The sequence below is a fragment of the Lepisma saccharinum genome, chromosome 18 (assembly GCF_977018435.1).
Source record: "Lepisma saccharinum chromosome 18, izLepSacc3.1, whole genome shotgun sequence".
Lineage (NCBI taxonomy): Eukaryota > Metazoa > Arthropoda > Insecta > Zygentoma > Lepismatidae > Lepisma > Lepisma saccharinum.
In genome coordinates this window covers 7,670,140-7,694,706 of record NC_139246.1, presented here as the reverse complement: position 1 = coordinate 7,694,706, position 24,567 = coordinate 7,670,140, and the positions used below count along the sequence as shown (strand labels likewise).

At 37.7% G+C, this 24,567-nt stretch overlaps 2 protein-coding genes across 9 annotated transcripts in view; one reads left to right on the top strand and one right to left on the bottom strand.

Moving 5' to 3' along the window:
* Nucleotides 1-12,452, bottom strand: part of slgA (proline dehydrogenase slgA) — a 181,687-nt gene extending 169,235 nt beyond the window's left edge. For 2 of the 3 annotated variants that reach the window (XM_083140096.1, XM_083140098.1), the window contains exon 1: nt 11,946-12,452. In XM_083140096.1, the coding sequence (XP_082996222.1) occupies nt 11,946-12,263 (318 nt within the window). In that variant the 5' untranslated portion in view covers nt 12,264-12,452. The remainder of the gene's footprint in view (nt 1-11,945) is intronic. The other variant, XM_083140097.1, reaches the window with a different exon arrangement.
* Nucleotides 12,453-12,750: 298 nt separating this feature from the next.
* On the top strand, nt 12,751-24,567 carry LOC146002710 (uncharacterized). 6 transcript variants are annotated; one of them, XM_083140668.1, is made up of 5 exons: nt 12,751-12,836; nt 16,376-16,444; nt 18,434-18,963; nt 22,860-22,974; nt 23,997-24,567. In XM_083140668.1, exons 3-5 carry the CDS (start codon nt 18,497-18,499, stop codon nt 24,297-24,299), a joined length of 885 nt encoding a protein of 294 aa, XP_082996794.1. In that variant the 5' UTR covers nt 12,751-12,836; nt 16,376-16,444; nt 18,434-18,496; the 3' UTR covers nt 24,300-24,567. The 6 variants fall into 6 exon arrangements, with proteins under 6 accessions (XP_082996794.1, XP_082996798.1, XP_082996795.1 ...); XM_083140672.1 differs by having other exon boundaries at nt 12,816-12,836; nt 16,379-16,444; XM_083140669.1 differs by lacking the exon at nt 12,751-12,836 and adding an exon at nt 12,894-12,914.

Genomic DNA, 24,567 nt, shown 5'->3' with positions numbered 1-24,567 from the left:
GTAGTTTATGTGAGTGTATTTTAGAATTTCGTAAATACTCTTAACAACTTTCTGTAGCCAGTTGTGCTTTTTGGCTTTTCTTGGATTTTCGGTTCTAGACGGCGAGGGTAGGAAAACAATAGCGACTTGTGGAATTTTTGACACTAAGGGTGACTTTTACTCGTCCAGCAATAGAAAGAACGCCCGAGTTGCCGACCGAAGGGGAGTTCTGTCGCAACACGTGTGAGGACTGCTCTGTTTTTTTTCTGCACCCCCAAACCTCCCAAGTGGACAACGAGCCTGGAAGAAAGACCACCGTCCAGCATTTTTTCTAAGCTAACGAACTGCGAGGCGGTTGATTTTTGAAGTTTCGAGTTTTCCTTAAATACCCCTGGACTCCAGAGGACCGACACAGTTTAGCGCCATATTCAGACCGAACACCATCTCCGCGTCACTTTGCGCGAGTTACGGAACTTTGCTTTGTTTTAACCTTTCGACCGCGTCGTGTTAATTGTCGTGAGTGTGTGATCACAGTGACAGTGCCAGGAATTGAGGCCGTGTTAATTACGTGTTTCACGTGCTCCATGTGTGTTTTTTCCCCTTTTTGTAAGGAGGGACATTGAATAACCATGGGCGGTTGAAAACTACGAGAGGGACGGGACCTTCGGGTTTCCGATTACTGCTGCCATGAAGCCAAGAGAAGAAGCCACGACGCCTGCTTAAGTATACGACGCCTTAAGTCAAGAGAACCGCACCACGACGCTTGCATAACGGCGTCTGAGATGAAAGCCACGCCGCAGCGACAACTCGCATTGCCAACCCAGATGAGAGACGAAAGTACCACAACGGTGAGACGGATGTTACGCCGAGAAAAGAAGAAGAGATAGAGAAAAGAGAGAGATGAAACGACGTCCGCCCTTAGACGACCCGACGCCCTGCGTATCCCCGAACGGCCATTGAAGCCATGATCGGATGCAACGCCCCGAGCAGACAGATGGAAGCGAGGTGCTTTTTCCGCCCATCTTCGTCGCCGCGATGGAAAATAGGAAGAAAAATGAATGTTACGTCTAAGTCGAAGAGACAGTTTTTGCCCGCCAGGAGGACAGACTGTCATAGCCACGAGTATCGTCGGGAAGCCGCAACGAGGACAGTTGACATCAGCGAGGACCACGCCGCCATTGAGTTGGTATAGTATCCTCCAGTTATTTCTTTATGTGTGAGAGTGAACATTCGTCCACCTACGTCGCTACTGGTTCGTCATAACACAAAGCGAGATGAAATCGAACAATGTTGCCTGCAATTACTAATTATTTTGGCTAATTAAATCAAAAGTACTATAAATCTTAAAAAATTAAGAACCTATTTCGCTCACCCTTCGAAATTCTATAAACGTAAAAGACCTACTATTTGTTATTGTTTTCCTATTCTCGCGCCGAGTATTTATATGAGTAATTATATGTTTGTGTTTTTATCTTTTCGACCGTGCTCTTTGATAGATATAGGTATCAGAAAAACTAGGTACTCAATAGTATAGCTGAGTTAATCATTTTGAATATATCCTAGTTTATATTACAGTCGTTTGTATTATCAGCACTCGTGTACTTGTAATCAAGTTAATTTCCTCTTGTCATTCATTTAGTGTATGCTTATTCTTTTGCATAGTAGTGCCTCAACAAGTGTAATGTCAATTATTATTTACTTTTGGAAACTATGACGCATAGCTAATCGCGTCTCGTATGTGACAGAGTGCTGGCCGCGCTTATTTACATTGAAAGCAAGCCTAAGGGGCTAATAGAAATCTCAAATTCGAAGGTACACGGAAAATAAACCAAAGAGGCGGTTAGATATTTTATCATGTAATGGTATATTGTGTTCACCCCTGCAGCGTGTGTGTGTGAGTGCATGATAGAATGAGAGTGAGGGGATATGTAATGGTTACATTATCATTGTTGTGTTTATATTTGCCGAATACACGTATATATTCGTTATCCTACAGGTGTTCTTGATTCATTTATATGTATGTATAGATGTATATCCTCGTATGGTCGATATTTTTGGTTTTAGTCCTGAGTTTGAAGCTGCATAGCTTGTCTCCATTGACCAGAAGGGTTATAGTTTTCTATTATTACAATTATTATTATTATTATTTGTATAAATGAATAACAGCACCAATTTATGCACGACGTGGCTTACCGCCGGAGGTGTAAATAACCGACCCGGTGACATGAACCTGGAATTAAACCGTTAGCTGGTGGTAGGAATCGTGTTTCCTTAACCGGAGACGCGAACCAAGGACCGACGACCGTCCAATCGGGCGGCCGCGGAACCCTGAACCTACGGACTAGCGGTAGAGTAGTTTGGCACCTCGAACTGGGGACTTCGGTCTCCAGGACGAATGGTCAAACCCGTTACAGTGTTTATCTACGCACCGGATACACATGTAATAGTTTGCAACTGTGAACAAGCCAGTATATTCGCTACTGATTCATCATTAGATCGTTACTGTGGTTGTACGTGTGTTTTAGCCTTAATGTAACAACGTGAACCTCGGATTTTTTCGTTATCGGCACAAAAATACAACAAGGCATCTGGACACAAACCAGTAGATATCAACCTTGCAACGAGATTTGCAAATATAATTGACACGTAACTGGGCGTAAACAGCCACATGGAAGCTGTAAGCCCAATACAATTTATTGTTGTTGATATTTGACATGTAGGCTGAGACAAAATCCAATATTGACACTTCATTTTGAATACGTTTTTTTACCATTTCTCATATCGTTGGTTCACTTCCCCTTCCCCGGATATGACTGCTGATCTTCTGGCTGGTAGGCTATGATGTTCGGCCTACTGGACGCGTTTCTCGCTTCGTTTTACAGCTAATAATGTGATTGGTATTATGTCATTTTTCACAAAATTTGTGTGTTCCTTGCAACCCTCCCGTGCGCCGTTTCGCCGCAGGAAATTACGTCACAGATACGATCAAATGTTGTGTTGGGTTGCCAGCATCCAGGCGGCAAAACGGTCTTTTTTGAACGACTGTAGCGCCGAAACGATGCACCAACGAGAAAAATGTTACTGAGAAAAGTTGTTTGTTTTGATGTCCTCTACACGTTTCTGTGGTCCGTGGGCGCCATTAAAATGACACCCTGTATAATCTGTTAATTATGAATTCACTTTCACAACTATTTTTTCGCAAATTTCATTCTACACACACAAGAACTTGAGAAAATTCGAAGAGTAAAATATAAAATTACAATTGGTATCAATTGTATTGGGTGCTAAAATCACGTAATTGCATCTAGAGTACAGGCTAAGGTTACAGAGGTACATTATTTTACCATAACAATCTTCACAATATAAAAACAGAAAAAGTTCATAAACCATACACAATTTTTCATTTTCTGGCAGATTTATAGTGTCTTAGAAAGTGCTGCTTTTGCTTACATTTATAAGTACACAGCACCTGGACAATTTTTTTTTGCGTATAGGAATTCTATAGAAAATGCAACAAGACTAAAATCTATAAAATAATAGACTATAACCTCATCTTCACCAACCTTTCCAATAATTATGATCATATTGTCAACATACTTTAGTTATCAATCAAACATCTGGACTGAAAGTTTATTACAGAAATTCGAAGGAACCATAATTTTGCACAAGACTGAGAATCCTAAGGACGAAAGAAACAAGTTTCTAAACTGAATCTTTTCTTGGGAGTGGAATCACAAGAACCGAATCCAAAAGTGGAAGTGAACTAACTGCTTGTTCATTTTGCAACTTTTTCTCTTGCAGACTCCAAAATGCATGTAAATTCCAGACAGCCTGTAAAATTCCCCGTTTTCCAGATGCGTAGCAACCCTGACAATAGACAAGTGTATTCAATAAACACGATCAGTTATTCCTTATTTCTACATGCACCAAAACCACAGCACCAATCCACTTATTTATCAACAAACCCTTATTTAATAAAAATATGGTATAAACACATGGAGGCACAGCTTTAAGGGTATAGAGCCAATTGAAGGACTGGGTGCGAAATTTCTGAAGTATGGTAGTATGTTGTTTTGCAGCATGAAATGCTGAATAAAGAATGTGATAAAATATTACTTAACCTGATTTGGCTATTTATAAAACTGCAAGAAATATACATTTACATAAACTCTTGAATAATGATGTCCGATTAAAATGAAAAATTATTATTAGTACTCCAGTATATTTACTATTTCATTTTGTAATGGGTAAAATACTTACTTCATAGGTTTTAATTCAAGCTTTACAAGAGGAAGATTCAACACATGTCAGAAACATCACCAGTGGTAGGTGCAAGTGGACAACCACCCACCTGAAGAAAAAATCTTCTGCTTACTTTAACAAATTCAATAAATAAATTATTCTTCTTTAGAAAAAGTGAATTTTTCAATAAATAAGTATATTCTAGACTTCAATCTATGGATATTTTCCTTCATGAATATTATCAATACTGGAGTAGTAATGTTTCATCACATAAGCTTGACTTTTGGAAAAATATTGAAGCCTATTGAGTAAGGTTACGGGTATCTAAATAGTCGGTGCTGAATACTCATTACATGAAATTAAGTTCACATATTCTTTCAAAATTCCTCAGAAAGCACTTTCAATATATCAGCAAGATCGTGATCTAATTAAAGCTTAACGCCCATGGAGATGCTGGAAACATGGCACCCCAAACTTCCGAGTGGAAAATTCCATGTGCTTCTCCGAGGCTAGTCCAACCATGTACCACGTCGCCACATGTCGAACCTCGCTGCCCCGCAGAACATTTTCCATGCTCAACTTCAGCGAGGCCGAGTATGACGCTTGCCGGAGCTAAACTAAGAGAAGCAGAATTACACAAGAGTGCATTTGGAGATGCAGGGAATGGAAATTTTCCACCCTAGAAACCTGGACACATCTGGCACAGAAATTACATGCGTTTCGCTGTATTTGATTTCAACAGAAGTTCTGTTGCCACGTTTCTTCTGGGTATTAGCCTGGCTATAACTGGAGATGGTGTCTGAGACGAATTGAAACTTTGCAGTCCATATAGACTTGTACAGTTGGTTTCACAGCAAATAAAGGTCATTGAAACTAATAAGTTTTCTTTAGATTTTTGTTGGTATGTCTGATAACTCGTTTTAATGTTTTGACCTCTTGTAAACCACATTTTATCCTGGATGCATGCAACTATACTGCACAAGTTCACATTCGCCACTGATAAATTAACTTAGGTTTTGAAAGCTTGCACACAGTTTTAATTCAAAGATCAAAAATCAATATTTCCATATCATATTGAGGCTAACCCAGATGTGCCTCATCTTAAAATCAGGAGGAAAATAGAAAATTACAGATGTATTGGAATCTTAGGTGCACCTACCTACCTACCTATCGCATAAATATCCAATCACATTAAGGAGATATATAAGTGAAAAACAGCAGGATGCTCAGGACAAAAATGGGAAAAACACCAGAACACAGTGTCCCACCGAGGAATATACTGCTGTGGGTCCATGTGCCAGTCTTATTGGTCTGAAAGTTTGCAGTCACCACATGCCGTTGATCCACTGTACCCTCTTGAGAATTACATTGAATTTTTTTTTAATCAACAAATTTTGATATTTTACAAAATATAACATTGGTTCAAAAACACAAATAACTGAGATATCCAAGCCTAAAGTATGGTCCATGTAAGTAAAAATCTGAGAGTACTTTTGCCACTTTTCAATAGTAAAAACCAGTGGCATGCACACTCAAATAGCTAAAGAACCCATGCAATCCTAACGTAACAAAAAACTTTGAAAACTGCTATCAGCACCAAACCTAACAGTCCTAAACAAACAATGTAAAATTATAAACACCAATAAATCTAACCTCCTAACGCTGATTTCACTTCCATTTTAGTTTCACAACTCTTTGTTCCCTCGTGTTTGATTTGCTTTATTTTGATACATTTATGAAATGGCAGGCAACGCCCCACCTGCTGAAAACAAGTGAAATTGTTCATAAAGCATGCAAAATACTTCACTTTCTTGAGATGGTCAAGGGTACCCCAAGGTGCACTACATGCAAGTGAGGTTGACTTCTTTTACGTGCCTTCCCAGGTCACCCCTTAGCGTGCTTCCACACATACCATTCTTATGCCGAGGAAGTTTTCTGACACTGGCAGCGTGTTTTTCACACGCATTGACACAATCGGGGATCTCACCACAAACTTGGATGGAACACACGAAAGCCTGATAGCTCCTGCCCTGCGTTGCCAACTTCCTGATAAGAAAAACTGTTTATGATTGATTGATTTGGTGCTTTAAGTCCACTTTATGCACAGTAAGGCTAATCGGGACTGGACCTACAGTTTCAAGTGCGATCCGAACCACTATGTGCTTCCTACTGGGTTCAAACCCGGGACCCCTTGATTACAAGGCAATGACGCTACCACTGCACCATCGGGGAGGCCCAAGAAAAACTGTTTAATCTGTGAAATTATGCTGATAAAGTGTGCTAGGATCTAAATAATAACAATGAATTACTATTATTCATAATTAGTAATAGTAATTTATTATTATAATTATTTTTCGGATGATTGTAACTTTACGTTACACATCAATTTTCAGAGATTAGTTCAACATTGAACTAGAGAAAGTTTGAGATGATTTGTCGATTACAAAGTGGAACATTTGTTGAATTTTAAGACATTCCGAGTTGCCTAGTATTTGATTCTGAAGTCAATTCTCCTTTGAAAAACATTCTATAACGTCCATTCAATATATCCAATACAACAATGCATAAATAATACACACACAAATACACTGCCATTATCAGTGTCAGAACTATCAAAAAAATATAAACACATGCTTCTTGTAGCAGTTAAGATAACCAAAATAAATATTTGGAATAATTTTATCACAGAGGTGAAAGTTTAGTCAGATAAAACCTAATTTAAAGGGAAAAAACAAGAAATCAGATATGATAATGAAAATAAATACAAATAACTGATTACATTACTTAGTACTGGTTTTTCATTGTAAGATAAGTTATGTTCCAACAAAGGGTGTACTCCTTTTCTTCGATGGCAATGGGTGATATGAATAAAACAAATAAAGTGTGTGTTGTTGAGGACAATTTCCATAGTACCAGCCATGAATGTGGCTATTTATGGCTATGTAGGCTCTTGTGGTGAAGAGGATAAAACCCAGCATATATGTGTGTGTGTGAATCTAGATATCCCTGTATTTCCAAGTTACTTAATGATACTTTTCTTAATCTCCATCAACCATTCACACCTTCTGCAAAGACATGAAGTTTTCTTTTGCTGATATTGTACTCCTGAATATTTTATCATTGTCCATTTATTTATTTTTTACTGCAAACTTGTTATGGCTTTATTTTTAAATAAGATGTTGAGAAATGTAGTGCTGGAATATTATGTATTTATTGTTCCGTGAATCAGAGACTAACCTGAGGTGAGGAAGTGACTAAAAAGGTAAAGTGCTCCCCTGTGCTTAGCACCATGCCATGAAGGCATATAGGGGATGTGGGGGTAACGCCCCACACTTTCTTGATCCGGTCGTGAGTGGGGTGATGTGATCAGCATCATGCCCCTGACCACCTTTACCCCCCACGTACCCATGTTATTCGACACTGGGTGGGCGCCGGGGCCACTTCCAACATTACAAAAGTTCCCGGATTTGAACCAGCCACGGATCGAACCTGGGACCTTTAGCATGGTAGTCAGACGCGTTACCGACTGAGCCACCGTGGCCAGTGACTAACCTAAATGTAATTAATGTACAGAGCATTCCCTGACATTCGCTAAGAGACTCGGTGGCAAGCGGCCCGGCATCAGCCCTTGTCTTTCCCGGTGAACGGGGAATGGGGTGAACTCGTGATTAGGAGGCCTCAGTTAGTGAGTATGTAAAATATGAAGAAAATCGGAGAGGGTTCCGGTCATCTCAAGTCATACCCACTGAACTACCACTGCGCCATCGGGGAGGTAAACAGTCCATAAACGAATGGCTGATTGCAAAGAATCATACAGAAGGATATGAAAGGGAAAAATTGTTCAGAAAATGCAGCAAGTAATCACTAGCCCCATCTAGTACGCTGCACTTTTTGACACACTGTGTAGTGCAGGCAGGTGTATTTCAGTGTCAGGTTGGTGCAAGGAAATAACGTTTAACCAAGTAGACAAAGCGGTGTTCAAGTTCAGAAGATTCAACAAATGCCTGTCTGCTGCTTTAGACGGTCATTTGATTAGTTGGCACTTACCACGTGACCATACACCACACATATACCGCTCCGGAACATAGTGCAAACAATAAATACACTACTTGACATTAAATCCACAAAGTAGACGACTCTGTGTTGCACCGTGTAACCAACTACACTCTTCAGTGCAAAAAGAGTCAAAAGGGCAGTGAACTAGACGGGGCTACTAAGACTCAGAAGTATGTGTTAACAGACATAATTAGAAATCAAACCGTGTAAAAATGCCTGAACAAAATGATAATTCAGAATTAAACAGTTGGAACTTGGGTCAAAAGTTGATTTACCGACAGTAAATCAATAGGAGAATACGACACTGCTACTTAGCCAATGGACACGTCAAGTTAGAGCATATGCAATTTAGTCAATAGTTGCAAGCTAGAATTTACATAAAGCATCCTTCCCTATATCTAATTGTCTCCATATTAAACCATAAGACATACCCTACCAAATCAAGGTCCACACGAAAACCTCCTCACACTAACAATTTCCATTCCAAGTGCTTGGTCTATGGACTATCAAGTACAGTAAAACAGCAAATACCATTCAACAGCAGACCACAATTCGCCACATAGAAATTGTGGAGACTTTGTTTTCGCTATGCCTTGAAGCAATTCCTTTCTTCTCTTCAAAGAACATTAAGAATAAATGAAACATTAGTTCTGTACACTTCTGCAAAGATTATTTTTTTGAATTATGCACAGTATAAAATTGTATTCATAGTGTAAGCAATTATCAGTGCAGTTGTATTTTCTCTTTCATTCTATCTTCTACTAATTTATTGCATTGTTATAATTGGTATTTATGAATTTTCAATATCTATGCATGGCTATTGTAAGTGGAACCAGAACTCGCTTATAGGCATAGATAAAATTTACATAATCATACAGTCAGTGATCAGAACGCTACATTTTAAAAGTAGCTTCGCTACAACTACAGCTACTTTTCCAAAATGTAGCTTCGCTACAGCTACATTTACCAAAAAGTAGCTCGCTACGCTACTCCTGTTCGCTACTCGCTACTTCGCTACTTTTTGCGCTACTTCTGCATAAAAAACAACTTAAAAACAACGATATGGGTATTAAAAAAAATCCACTACTACTGGTAAATAGATTCTGTTATTCATTATAATGATTCCAGTCATTTGATAATTTTGATAGCAATGTTACTTCAGTTACTTATTTTTACTACAGTTTTTGAGAATACCATACCTATGCAAGTGGCATATCAATTCAAATTTGATATATGAATATTGCAATTAGGGTGTTACCCAAATTACATAATTATTACAATTATTCACAAATAAAATTTGGTAGAATTAAGTATTTATGTTCACATCAACATATTTTTCTTGAGAATAAATATTTCATTATCATTCTTCCTCGTTCTCACAATTAGCCGAAAGTGGCAGAAAGCAACTATAGATAAGAGAATAATTAAATAAACCATTTATCCTCATTGTCATGATTGAGAGAAGTGGAAGAATAGATGAGGTAAACAAAGGAGGACAAATGAATGGTGGTGGACTATATCAAAGCGTTCGAAGATTAATATGGAATAGGGATGTACCTATGAAATGCAAGAAGGTAATATGTAACACATACTATGTGCCAATAATTACGTATGGAGCAGAGACTTGGACAATGACATAGAGAGACAAAGAAAAGATGCAGGCAGTGGAGATTAATTTTTTAAGGAGTCTTGTGAGGAAGACTAGAAGGGATAGAATGAGAAATGAGGAGATTTGACAGACAGTGGGTGTAGTGAAGCTTCAGGACAGAATAGATCAGGCACAGATGAGATGGTTCGGACACATGAAGAGGATGGATGCAGAAAGACTGCCAGTAAGAGCTTACAATGCACAAGGAGTGGGAATAAGGCCAAGGGGGAGACCTAGATGTCGGTGGAAAGAGCAGATAGTGGAGAGTGTTAGGAGACAAGATTGGAACACCTTGGAAAGAGAGGAGTTGTGAAAGATCAGGAAAAAAATGAAGAGGCTTGACTTCTATGCCGACCCAGCCAGAGGCAGGAAACAGCGAAGGATGATGATGATGATGTCATGATTAGCAAAAGTTACAGAAAAGTGACGCAAAAGTAGGAGAAATACATAAATTTGAAAACTATGTATATTAACTAAAGAAAATTGTCGTTTCTGCAGGAAAGTCAATAACTTGTACACACTTTTTGCAATATGATAAAATTATTGAGGAAACTGTCGAGTAAACCTGAGTGTTCTAAACGTATTGTAATTTTAAAATTTGTAAACAAATACTATCTCGAAAATAACTGTAATTCCAGAAACTCTATCATTCTTGTAACAATAATTTCTTGCTGGTGAGATCTTATATACTGACGATGATCAATGCTGTTAACGTACTGAGCCATTTATTGCTGGCACTATTCCCTTGTCAGTGCAGTGGAAAGTCCATTGCTCGTTTTTGCACTGCAAGTTGCGTCTTACACAGCAATTAATGACATTTTGGTGTCTCTTACACCATGAATATCCACAGGATTTGTTCAGGGGGTGACGCAAACGAGGCACTTTTTTCCAGTGGTGCAGCAAACTAGGCATGTTTCTCCCCAAAATAGCGATGCAGTTAAAAAAACGTAGCTGTTAGCAGGAATATATTCATATATGTCACTTAGTTATCTGGATATCAGAATTCTTCAGATACTAATTAAATAAATTACGCAGATATCTATAATCTACAATATAGATAATCTGTATCTCCATGTAATAGACTGTCTTTATGAACCTCCTGCAACATTAAGGGTTATTGTCGATTTTTTCTGACACTGTTGCCACATTCAAAATTCACCTAAAAATGCCAAGAAAAATGTAGCTGTAGCGAAATTTTCGCTACAACTACAGGAATTTTGTAGCTTCGCTACCGCTACAACTACAATTTTCAAAATGTAGCGTCGCTACAGCTACAAATTTTGTAGCTAGCTACAGTAGCGCCGCTACAAGTAGCTCGCTACTTCTGACCACTGCATACAGTAATAAAGAGAACCTTGTACAATAAAGAAAATACGAACTTGCAGCAGCATTTCAGCTCTCAATCTATTGAAAATTGTAATTGATATAAAAGGAATGAATAAGGGGCAGATGAATTACATCTACCAGATGTGTATGCAGTGTCTTGCAATAACTGAGACATGAAATAGGAGAAACTGGAAGGAGGATAACAGAAATAGAATAAAAAACTAGAAAGAAGATGCAGAAGGAAACCAGAGAACTCAAAGTGAGGTCATAAAATGGGTTGAGTGAACAATTTTTCCTGTAATATAGCTGACTTCAATAACAAATTAAGTGTTTTAATATTGCAAACAAACTGCTTTCTTTCATAATAAAATGAACACCGCTTCAAAAAGTTAAGTGGTAGAGCAGCAAAAGCTGAACTTCGCTCAAAAATAAAACTTCTCTTTAATTCCAATTCTGAGTAAGGTACCGGCACTCAATAAAATATCATTTCAAGGATATGCAATGGGAAAAATGGTTTGAATTGTTCAACCTGTGTGCTATTGTAGGCTAAATTATTATCAGTATTTTTCTTATGATACTTAATTTCATTAGATCAAAATGCCAATTGTGATGGGTATGCAAGGGATCTTAGTAGACATCTGATAACATTTTATTCTCACAGCTCATGCAAACAAAATACAAAAATTATACATACCTTCATGTTATTCTCGACCAAAAAAGTCGATGAGCACAATGAGAACACAACATAGCCTCGCAAAATTTCCCATGTAGTTTTGCTCTTAAAAGCTGCTTCGGCATCTTCGAAAGATAGATCCAAGGGGTCTCGAGGTTGAGAAGAGTCAACTGGTTCATCAACAATTACTGTGGCTTGAGTCGATTTTCGTGCAAAGCTTATAGTTGATCGAGGGGGTATAACTGCTCGGCCAAGAAAAATCTCTCTATGAAGACTACAAATTCCAGTATTAAATTCTCGCAAAATACTGCATCGAACTGCCACTCGTAGAAACGCCATTTCCTTCCAAAGCTGCTGTTAAATGAAATCACGCGCGCTGTTCAATGTACAAGTAATTTGTGGCCTAACTGCACTTTATCATGTATTTTTAAACTGTAGCCCCTTGTTCCCTACCCGCCACAATACTATTCGCACTTCATGCACTAAGCCGCAACAGACCGAGCAGACAGAGAGCGGAATGCTTTACCAAAGGTTGCCCCTAGGGATCGCCAGCCTCGCCAGCATTACGTCATTTCAAAGGTATGAGAATATTGCGCTTCAATGTTATGAAATGCTGAACTCTATTTTCTAGTTCATTTAGGCGTCCATAAACATGTTTATTAACGTCATGAATTATATTTGTAACATATGTGACTTCCTTCTGAAATTAACTTCAACAATATGATGCAGGCATAGATATGTTATCATAATATTGTTTTCTGCTTCTGACGTCACCATATAAGAACATTGTCGTCTCTTACTATTGGCCAACAGCGAGAGGCTCGCTCAATGATGAATTTTGATTGATCGGTGGAAGAGGAGTGCTATATCCGGAAATTTCTGCGGGGAAGTTACTGCTGATGTCAGACGAAGGTACAATAACAGTAAATATTATAGATTTTACACTTTTATTACGCTGAATAAAGGGGAGGGAAAACACCTAGCTGTGGTGTAAGGCAAATCACACTTTATTTTTGTAATTTTAGCCTTTTTTCCTACGTTGGTTTATATATTTATATACCAAATAAACTGCGTTTCCTCTGAAATGACGAAGCAAACAGCACTGTGAGATATTTCATAAATGTGTTATAAATTAAGGTGCACAAGCCAGTAGAAACAGAAAAATCATTATCTGATCTTGTTTTATGTACTATTAGAAGTGCATTCCTTGATTTACGCTATTGACGAATTTTTCAAAAATAGTAACGTTTACCGGCCGGCCACTGGAAAAAATACGTAATTAAGAATTTTAATATTTGAAATTAAATAATGTCCATTGAGGATAGTGAGTTTTCTGCTGGTGTAAAAACTGTTAAGTTACAGGTAAGGCTAGTAAATGTAATACATGGTTTTTAAATAACACATGTTTTTTGGATTCATCTGAATTGTACAAGGGACTTTCAGTTAATAACTAAAACTGACAAAGGTGTGAATGTTTTGGGTGACATTGTGTTAATCATACTTCAAGCAACTTCCAGTAAAGTGGATACACATATTCATGCTTGAATATTGCTGTCATTTTCCTCTTATTGGATGACAGCTGCCCCATATGTCATTGTATGCTTTTATGGTACATATGTATTACAAGACCATCTTAATATTTCCCATTCAAGTCGGTAACAGTTCCGAATGTTTAAAGCATTTTAGAATACTGCAAACAACTGTGGAAGTGAGTTTGAAAATTGGAGAAACTAATTAGCGCCATTAAAAGCTTCACTGGAGAAATTATGAGTGGAAAAGTAGCTTATGCGAGCATCCACACTTTCCAGCGTTTACCCATTCTTGGTTTACGGTCACCTCGGACACTGAGTACTAGCATGTTTTCATGCAAGGCTTGAGTTTATGTAATCAGGTGTTGGAAGCATCATTTAGGGGCATTTTATTAATGCTTAGAGCCCAAAATCTGACTGCCGAACATAAGAAAACATAGTGATGTATAACAATATCCAGTGACTGCGATTGGGTTCCAAAACCGGGGTGGGGGGTCAAGGTGTCAAAACTGGGGGCCAAAGTCTGTATATTTCCCTTAGATAAGGTTTAGTATAGTGGGGGGCAAATGTCCACATAATCACCGCCACTGACAATATCTCTTTCCATGTCACATGTAGTAGAAGCAGCAGCAGACCTTATTCAAGATGACAGAAAACAAATGGCTGTCAGCAAACAAATGTGCAGATAAGAGTATGGTAAAAACTTACTATCCTTCAGACACCTCTAATTTTTTCGTTTCGTCAATTTGACATTCGTACTTACGTATCTGCTTCGCGGAACATTCCTGAAGGTGTATCAACGTTGCTTTGATGAAATTTGAACTGTGTTTCCTAACCTAACAGAACTAACCTAACCATGCACCAATGGTTCGTGGGGCTAGCGCCAATGGTTCGCAATTATTTCCAATTTCTAGATCCTGATACTAACACGACACCAAATTTTAACTATGTTTCCTAACCTAACAGAACTAACCTATCCACGCGCCAATGGTTCGTGGGGCTAGCTATTCTCCGTCGGAGAATTAATTTTCAACAAACAACATGAATTTCAGCTATGGAGCATTCCCACATCACACAAAACACTTTCCCGATGTTCGACAATGCTACAGGAACTTATTACGGTAAGTAGTTTCTTCTGTAACAATAAATAAATGTGTCCGAAGGATAGTAAACTAGTACCAAGAGGATGTGGAAAGATGAAATCGTTCTCCAGAAAAAAAATGCAAAATATAATCACTAAGCCTCTGAAGTCTGTGCTACCAGAGTAAATAGAAATTGAATCATGTAAAAATGCATGTGCACCATGATTGGTGTGGAATTAATCAATTGAAACATAGGCGGCCAAATCATATGTATATCCATGTTCAATTATCAGATCATACTCATTCTACATAGATTTTTTTTCTTGTCACATCTGTGGCCATAATTTCGTTTCCAATGTTCTTTGGAAGGGTCTGGAATGAATATTCTTGTCATTGTGTTATTGAAAAAAGATACTCAATTAAAATTTTATCAGATTGTGGTTGAAATCCCACTTTGAACTGTTAAGGCGAAGAGGGACAATTACGGAACAGTTGTGCATTTATTTCAATATTGTATTGGGCAGTGCTATTAAGAAAAGGAATTAGTATGCAAGAGAGTATTAATGTCTCTCCATGTTGCAAGTAGAAACTTTTTTCAAGTTGATTAGTAAGCTAGATACAATGTTTGAAAAATATGACCAATAAGTATTTACAGAATCCCATGTATTCCTATGGGAAATCAACTTCAACTTCAAGTTACGGCTAATCAAATAGGAGTTTCGACTTTTCCTACTACTATGACATAGTTCAACGTGTCCCTTCTCTGTCCATGTACTTTTCTAAGTCATTGGATGTTTGATATTCCCAAGAGAACGAATTAAATAATGGTCCCATAAGCTTAATGCATTTCTCCTTGCCTCCTACGTCCATCCTCGCAGTGTTGTCAAACCTGATTTGCATAAAAGAGCTAATTTCACCTTAAATAGAGCTAAAGATGGCTTTCAAGTTTCTAGATTAACGAAGGCTGCATAAAGTGGCCTGTAGGGTAATTTTAGGTGTCAAGGAAGTGGGGGACTGCTATTACCGTTAGCTTTAAACTGATGGCAATTTATTCTTAATTTTCACCCCCTAGATCTGGCGGCATCACCCATCTCAATAATCCACTGATGCTCATATGAAATCGAAAATAAAGGATCCGCAGATAACACTATTGTAATTTTCACCTTAGCCAAGGCGCTATATATAAAAGTAGCTGGGGAGGTAAGGGGGTGGGGTGATGCAGCCTATATATGAATATCACGTCACATGCAAAATGTACACTCATGGCAAAAGTTGGTATTTGTGGGCCGTAGCCAGTGGTGGCATTATAGTGGAGCAGGGGGCGGGTGCCACAGTTCACAGCAAAAAGAGTGCACGAAAGAGGCAGATGTGGCTCCAAAAGAGCGAAGCTGGCAACGATGATCTGCAGCTGCCGAAGAGGACCTAGGGGAAATTGTCCCTCTCCCCCTTAAGTACAATCCCAATTAGCTTATAGGAGGCATGTCAGGGAAGTAAAGATACAACGGATGTACATATATCTCACGGAAAATATGTAAGGCATAATTTGACAACACTGGCTGTAACCTTGATCCTTACTCTATCCAGTAGCATTCATTTGGCAGTGCTGGAAAGTGTGGGAGTCTCAGGTGTACAGAAGACAGCACAGCACTGCAAATGAATGCTACTGGATAGAGTAAGGATCAAGGTTACTGCCAGTGTTGTCAACTTATGCCTTACATATTTTTCCTAAAATATATATCCGTTGTATCTTTACTTTCCTGACACGCCTCGTATTATCAAGGAACAGACTAATACAAACGTTACAGTGTAAATTTTCTAAATGTTGTCTTTGTTCATACAGTAGGAGTGGTCCACCAGTATGGCATCTTGCAGGAGACCCAAGTTCAGTTCCCACGATTGATAATTTTAGGTGAGAATTATTTTTTTTCTGAATGTCTATGCATAAATGCTAAACAGATTCATTAGTTAATTCTAGTGGAAAAGCAAACCAATCCATATTTTGTTAAAGTCCCGTGAGACATATCATGGAATACATTGGTGCCAACTGAATTTTACAACTTTAATTTAAAATGTACTTTTGTAAATGTAGTAATGAAATCAAAACAAGTAATGATTTCTTGTGCTTCACATGGTCAGTTTTTCATGTCTATAATTTATTTATGTAATTTGTAACATGCACAAGGAACTATACTGAGCCGCATTGGTCCAGTTGGTGGGGTGTCGGATTGCCATGCTGGAGACCCGGGTTCGATGATCTAAGGTCAGAATTTTTCCAGCCTTGTCCCCGCATAAAGCGACTCTGGGGCTCACCCCATCTCAAATGAATGGGTACCTGGGAGCAACCCTAGCGGCTAGAAGTGCCCTGAGCATGATACTGATCACAACACTTTCAAAATGGCCAACATCGAGAATATGTGAGACCCTAACCCCACATCCCTAATTGTGCCTTCATGGCATGGTGCTACATGCATAGAGAAATTCACCTTTTTTTGCAAGGTACTATGTAAATACAGTAGAGCGTCGATTATCCGAAGTAATTGGGGGACATGGGTGTTCGGAAAACTGGTTTGTTCAGATAATCGAACTGTACATGTTTATTTGCCAAAAAGAAGTACTGTACAGTAAATTTATTCATAAAAACAGGCATCTCTTTAAGTATGTATTACAAAGTAACGTACAAAGGCAACTTTAGTAGGAATATATAGTATGTGGTACAGTTTATTAAACAAAAATATGTACATATTACATACGCATTTTGCATGAACAATACACACAGTACACAAAATTAACATTTAAAAAAATCCTTTATTTTGGTCTGTCTAAGCAAGCCTACACGCTTACGAGCAGCTAAGTCACGTACTTTTTTCATTACAGATATCTGAAAGTGAGCGAGTACACAGTTCGGTTAAGCGGTCGTTCGGTTGACCGACGTTCGGATAATCGACGCTCTACTGTATGTAGCATAAAATAGTTGCAGCAATTAATTTGTAGAATTATTTTCCTGTAGTTTAAGGTTATTACAAGCATAAGAAAACAGTTTTTCGTTGTGACGTTTCAGGAGAACAAACGCTCCCTTCATCAGACATTTATTTTCATTTTGAGTAAAGAAAAACAAGTAATTTGTATTATCAAATTCTTATTTTAGCTTATAGTAGATACCCTATCCAAGCCTTTTTATGTAAGGAGTGTGAAGAATGCAAAATGTCATGTAGTGTCGCCACCTACATGTTATACTGGCTAAAGTTTCATATTGGCCTTTAAAAAAGAAAAAAAGTAAAGTGCTCCCCTGTGCATATCACCACGCTATGAAGGCGTATAGGGGGTGTGAGGGTTACGCCCCACACTTTCTTGATCCGCTCGCGAGTGGGGGTGATGTGATCAGCACCACGCCCCTGACCACCTTTACCCCCCAGGGTTTCCCCCAGGTACCCATGTTATTCGATGCTGGGTGGGCGCCGGGGCCGCTTCCATCGTTAGAAAAGTTCCCGGATTTGAACTGGCCGGGGATCGAACCCGGGACCTTTAGCATGGTAGTCAGACACTTTACCGACTGAGCCACCGCGGCCTGGCTCATATTGGCGTTTACTGTATAAAAATGAAAATGTGTTCACTTTCCATAAGTAGGTAAAGAAAAAAATCTGTAATATGTTAAGGGTTTCAAAAATTACTTTAAATATCTCTACTACATTACTATAACACCTCTCTGAAAGATTGGAAAGTTGCTTGAAAATTAACTAAGTTTGCATCTTGCACTGTAATTTTGATGCACCAGTTAAAATAATAATAATAATTGCAATATGAGGAACATCACATGAAACAGAAAGTCATGAAATTTTCATGGTATTTATTATTTCTCTCTTTGTGTGTTAAAATTGGTAATTTTATTTTTCTTTTGCAGGCATGTTTTTATTTTACAAAAATTTTGTAACAAGATTCCGATGTTTGTGGTAACTCGTCTTCTATGATGGATGGGATCTACCTACGAATTCATCTTGAAGATAGTATTTGGGATGAAGTATATATAATCAAAGAAGCATTGTCTAGTATAGGAAGTGAAAGTAGGCAAGAAAGGAATTCCGCAAGTCATTGTAACATTACAAATGTGCACAGTGAAGGGAATAGTGTTGATGTTATTCCGTGTACGCAAGAAACAAATATTCTTCTTCCATCTAGCATTGGTTGTGAAGCAGGTTACATTCCTACCAAGTGTAAAACAATAAGAAGTAGAAAAAAGTGGAATTTAAAACTTAGATTAAATGGAGTTTTCTTGTCCTTGTTTGTTGCTGAACTAATGTCATCACCTACTTACAGACAATGTGTATTAAACAATTTTATGAAACATGCTGACCATACAGACCAAATAGAATCAGTACTACGTGTAAATATCAGGTTAATTTGTGTAGATAAAGACATAATTGATTATGCATGGTAAGTACTATTTTTGTATTTATTCTCAATGTGTGTGCTGTTCTTTCATTTATTTTGTGTCAAGTGTGTGTTCTGAGACTGTTGTCCCACTGCACCCCTTTGAGAATTACATTGAATTTTTTTTTATTAATGGATAGATTTTGAAGTTTTATATAATATAATATGATATTTGGGTAACATTATAGTATAGGGGTGACGGATTTCTTCAAATTTACAGGAATAAGTACTTATGGAAATCGTTTTCTGTAGCATTGTGGAAGTTCGTGAACGTAGTTTTGATCCATTTTAATGCAAATACATGTTGTTCTCTGCGAAAATCTCTGTCCGACACGCTGTTTCTGCTGCCGCCATTTGCTTTCTGCACGAGAGCACAATAGATGACGTAATCCCGTAGTCAGTGTTTCAAACTCGCCGTGTTTTCACTAGAACATGATGTGTAGAGTATTTTTATTTTTTAAATTTTTTTAAATTTTTTTTTTAACTATGCTTGCCTAACCTAACCTAACCTTATGGGAAAATTGTTTTTGGGGCTAACGTGAATGGTTTTTGGGGTTAACGTCAATGGTTTTTGGGGCTAACCTCAATGGTTTGTGGTCTAACGTCAATGGTTTGCGAGGTATTAGGATAATTTCAAATCCGAGCACGAAAGTAGGTATTTTCCGGTGAACGAGGTTGCAACACTTCATAAATCGACAAAACACTCGCACAACGGGCGGTGAACCAGTACACTGTCGCCATAATGTGTGTTACAGAATCGAAATAACAAGTAACAGTAAGTACTCGTAAATGTAAGAAATAGACATTATCTTACTTAGAAGTGCATTATTTCACCTTAGGAAATGTTCCGCATTCTAAAATAGTATGTTAGAAATGTAAAAAAGTGCGAATATATGATTTATAGGTGTCACCCCCATACTATAATAGTACCGATATTTGATCCCAAAGTATGGCCCGCATAAGTAAAAACCTAGTTATGTCACTTTCTATTAGTAAAACCGTTTGCATGCATACTCAAATAGCGATAGAACATGTCAAAAATAACTATCAGTTCCAAACCTAACAATCCTAATCTAATGATGTAAAATTATAGCTGCTGTTGTGAAATGTCGTGTTGGGTGCTGTATTCACTTGCGCGAAGCCTTCGGAATGTTATGTTTCAAAGACAGGTAATAGATGTACTTTACTTCTCCAGGTATGACTTAAGATGACCGGACCCCTCTGCAATTTTCTTCATATTTGGCATACTTGCTAATTGAGGCCTGCTAATGATGAATCTGAAGTTAAAATTTGTCTGAAACGTCTAGAAATTGCAAAATAATTGCGAACCATCGATGCTAGCCCCACGAACCATTGACGTGTGGTTAGGTGAGTTTCGGTTAGGTTAGGCAAACATAGTTACAATTTTGTGTCGTGGTAGTATCAGGATCTAGAAATTGCAAAATAATTGCAAACCATTGGCGCTAGCCCCACGAACCATTGACATGTGGTTAGGTTAGGCAAACATAGTTAAGATTTGGTGTCATGGTAGTATCAGGAATATATATATTTTCTTGTGAAACAAAAAATTTCGCGAAAATCAAGTTTCCATTCTGAAAACTAATGCCTTATTTTCGCTTATTTTGCAATTTCTAGACGTTTCCGACAACTTTTAACTTCAGATTCGTGATTAGTAGAGGCATGCAAATTTCGTTTTTGACAAAAACACGAAATATGAAATAACATGCTGTGATGTTCATTTTTCATGTTTCTGAAAGGTGTGAGGTGCATTTTTCTACCCTGTTTTGTCACGAAATAATGCGAAATAAACTGCAAAATGCGAAATATACTCTTAAACACGAAATTTACCGTTTATATACCGACCCAACACTTTCTGAAGTCTGAAGTATCCTGTGAGTTATGCAATTTGCAGAAAATTGATTAATTCTGCTGTAAATATTCCTTTACACAGGAATAAACTTAATACTCTGGTAACTACATAAATGTGCTATTAGAAGTGGTAAGTTTATTTTGTGTAATAAGTGCACTTTTCAAATCAAATTTTGGATTATATTCACAATTTTGAAACCAAAATGTCATTTTATATAGCACTTTTGATGTGATTATTCACCGCTATAACACCGAAATTTTATTTTATTTACCGCTTTTGAACCCAAAATCGACTCTGTTTTTGTACCGAAATTTTGCTTTTTTATTTACCAGACTCTGTTTTTGTACCGAAATTTTGCTTTTTTATTTACCAAAAAGATGTGCTTCTAGTGATTAGGAGACCTCAATTAGTGAGTATGCCAAATATGAAGAAAATCGGAGAAGGGTCCGGTCATCTTAAGTCGTTCCCTTCACCATAACACATTTCCGCGAGCTAAGAACAACTGAAAACATTCATAAACAACAAAATCGTTATAAACCATACAAAATATTCCACTTTCTCGAGGGGATACAGAGGGTCAAGTGTACCTGTGTGATATTTCAAAAGAATTTAAGGATAAACTACCAGGGTGTCATAAATTCATAGAATTTCTGGGTACCATGTTTATCGCTCTATCACATTGACAACAGAGAGGTATGTGTGAAGTACAGTCCAGTGGAGTCTATGGTTTGCCAGGGGTACGGTAACAGTTTCATACATCGGAGACACATTTCTTAATTTTTACAGAAGAAACTACTTACGGAAATGAGTTTCTCTACCAACGTTAGTCGAGGTATTTTCTTTCATTGTGGTATCTATTTGACCGGAAAATCATGTCAGTGTTTCCAACCCCCCTTTTTTTTAAACTATGCTTGCCTAACCTAACCTAACGTTATTGGAATGGTTCGTGGGGCTATCCGTCAGCTACCCGTGCATAATGTACAATTTGCACATGTGACGAACACGATAGTAGGTATTTTTCGGTGAAGAAGGTTGGAAAACACTGATATTCGAAAACAAAAGAAGCGATATCGCACAGTTACGTACATTCAGTAGCACTTAGAAAAATGCGTTATTTTAGTACAAAAAGTGTTTGTTTTCGTGTAAAAAGCATAATGGCACCTTGAACTATGTTCCGCAATACACAATTGGTAAGTACGAACCATGCGAAACACAAAATATCCGATTTTAATGTGTCTCCGATCTATGAAACTGGTACCAGGGGTACTAGTGTCAAATGGAACGATCACTATCATACTCTTATTAATTTAATTCACGCTACTATAATTGCAACACATATACAAATACTAACTACTCCTTGGTGCCTTTACCACTGTGTTTGCTTACCATCACTGGCAAATTCAGGATTTTTTTTTTGGGGGGGGGGGGCTGGAATTGTACCGCACATAGCTGCTTTCTATGGGGCATGACATGCACAATGTATTTCATATTTCTAGAACTTGCCGCTCTCAAAAATGGCACGGGGGTGGGGATGGGGGCTTTTAAGGTATGTATGCCTTTAGCAGTCTGGTTTTTACAAAGTTCTCCACTGCTTTTATTTGAAAATGTTAATTTTCTCAGGGTGTTGTAGCCATTGCTTACCATGCATACTTAATCTAACTCTCATAACCACTTGAACTCTGCGGTTGAAACTGAGGAGTGGGGGGGGACCTTCATTCCACATTACAGACATGTGAACAGTTTTAAAAGGTGAAATTTTTTCTCCCCCCCCCCCCAAACTCTTCAAATCATTATTTGATCTTGCTTTTGAGTGTGAGGAAAATAACTCTGGAATCAAAGCATAAAGTTGTGACATCAAAAGTTGTTTCTATTATTTGTTTGCACTTTTGCCATGGAATCATGTGTGCAGTTTTCAGACTATTTTTTTTCTCTATACATTTTCCCCTAATGACAAATATAGATTTTTTTCACAAGAAAACAAGCAGTTCTAGTCCATTTGTTGAATCACATTTTACTTTGTATTTTCTAGGAATCGTCGCATTGAGAGAATGGTTATTGAAAAGAGAGAGTTGGAACATGCAATGTCATGGCTTTCTACTCTTGGAGGTGCCTTCTCGGCTCTTGGAGAACAGTTCACTCACTGTGTAAGTCTTGTAGCAGTTTGCCACTTATAGTCCACCTACTCAACACGTTACTAACTTATTTGAAAGTTTTGTACAAAAAAAGTAATTTGAAACTTAAAAACAGTAAAAAAAAATTAACACCAACAAAAGATTGTATTGTTTAGTTAAGTTTAGTATTTTTAAAAGTTTGTTTCGTAATTTTATTGTTTTTACTTTCAAGTGTGCTGAAACGTAATTTTTAGTGAGCAGATACCAGCTATCCTCTCAATACTTCCCAGATTTAATTAATTTATAATTAATCATAATAATTTTCAGTATTTAAAGAAGTGCATAATAACTTTATTTGTCGATCTGCCAGAATTTGCCAACAGCACCATTACACCAGAAATGATTACTTGAAATGTGCCGCTCACAAATTAATTCATATGTGTGATGCAGGCTTCTACAAGACAGACTTCATCAATCGGGTACATTGGGATCCATGTATATTACCATGCAAATTGTCCATCACCATGTTCGTGCTCTTTATTTGACCCGACAAGAGCTTCAAGAATTAAAAGAAAACTCAGAACAAGCTGTTGACAACTTCTGCACCAGCATACATAAAAATACATCGCTTAAAAGCTCTTAGAAAGGAAGAAAAAAATTTATGAAAATAGTAGTGGACAATTTGCATGGTAATACTCATGTATCGCACTGTACACTGGTATGATGAAATGCCTCAATATTAGTGACGGCTACATTAAAAACGCAGGCCAATCTTTATAATTGCTGAAGCTTTCTTGGCAGTGAATAAAGTGTTTCTCTCAATATATCATAAAAATATATGGCTACATCACGTGCTTCTCGTACAGCAAGGTATGTCCGTAGCAAATTTCATTACATTATGACCAGTAGTTTGATTTTTATAAGCGAAAATCAGGGTCTGAGAGCGAGTGAAACACCCTATAGTAAGATGTACAATCACTTTTAACCTAGTTGCAAGATAGTGGAACTTCCAGCCTTCAGTGTAGTTGCAATATGTATGATTTTTCTTCTTGCAGGCAGAAATGGCTGGCACAATCTCGGTTAAACAGTTCAAGATAGCAATGCGGCTTGGTGATCCTCTGACGGTGTCACGTTGCAAGCTGTACCTGGCTCTCAGCTTCCTCCAGACCGGATACTTGAAGAGGGCTCAGTATATGATACAACAAGAGTATCGACTTGCAAAGTCACTCGCATCTGAAATCTGTGATATACGCCTTATTCGAATGTGTCATGGCATTTGGTCAAAATTGCAATATCTGCATCATCTAAATATTGTAAAGAAACAAAAAAATGTTGCCAGAAGAGATGTAGAACCATAATCTTATTCATATGTTGTATTTTATGTGGCCTTTTATCAGTCAAATATGGTTTTTAGTGATATTTTTATGTACCTTATTCTTGGCATGTGATGTGCACACAGTAACTAAGAGTGAAATATGAGTTGTGATTTAACTGTCAGGTGAAGCTTGCATTCTTTGTTGCAATATTTTTAATGTATGTATATTTTGTACAATGTAATGAAATGTTGCTATTATCAGAAAAAGTTTATGAACATATATTTTACAATAAAAATATCTTAATTGGAAA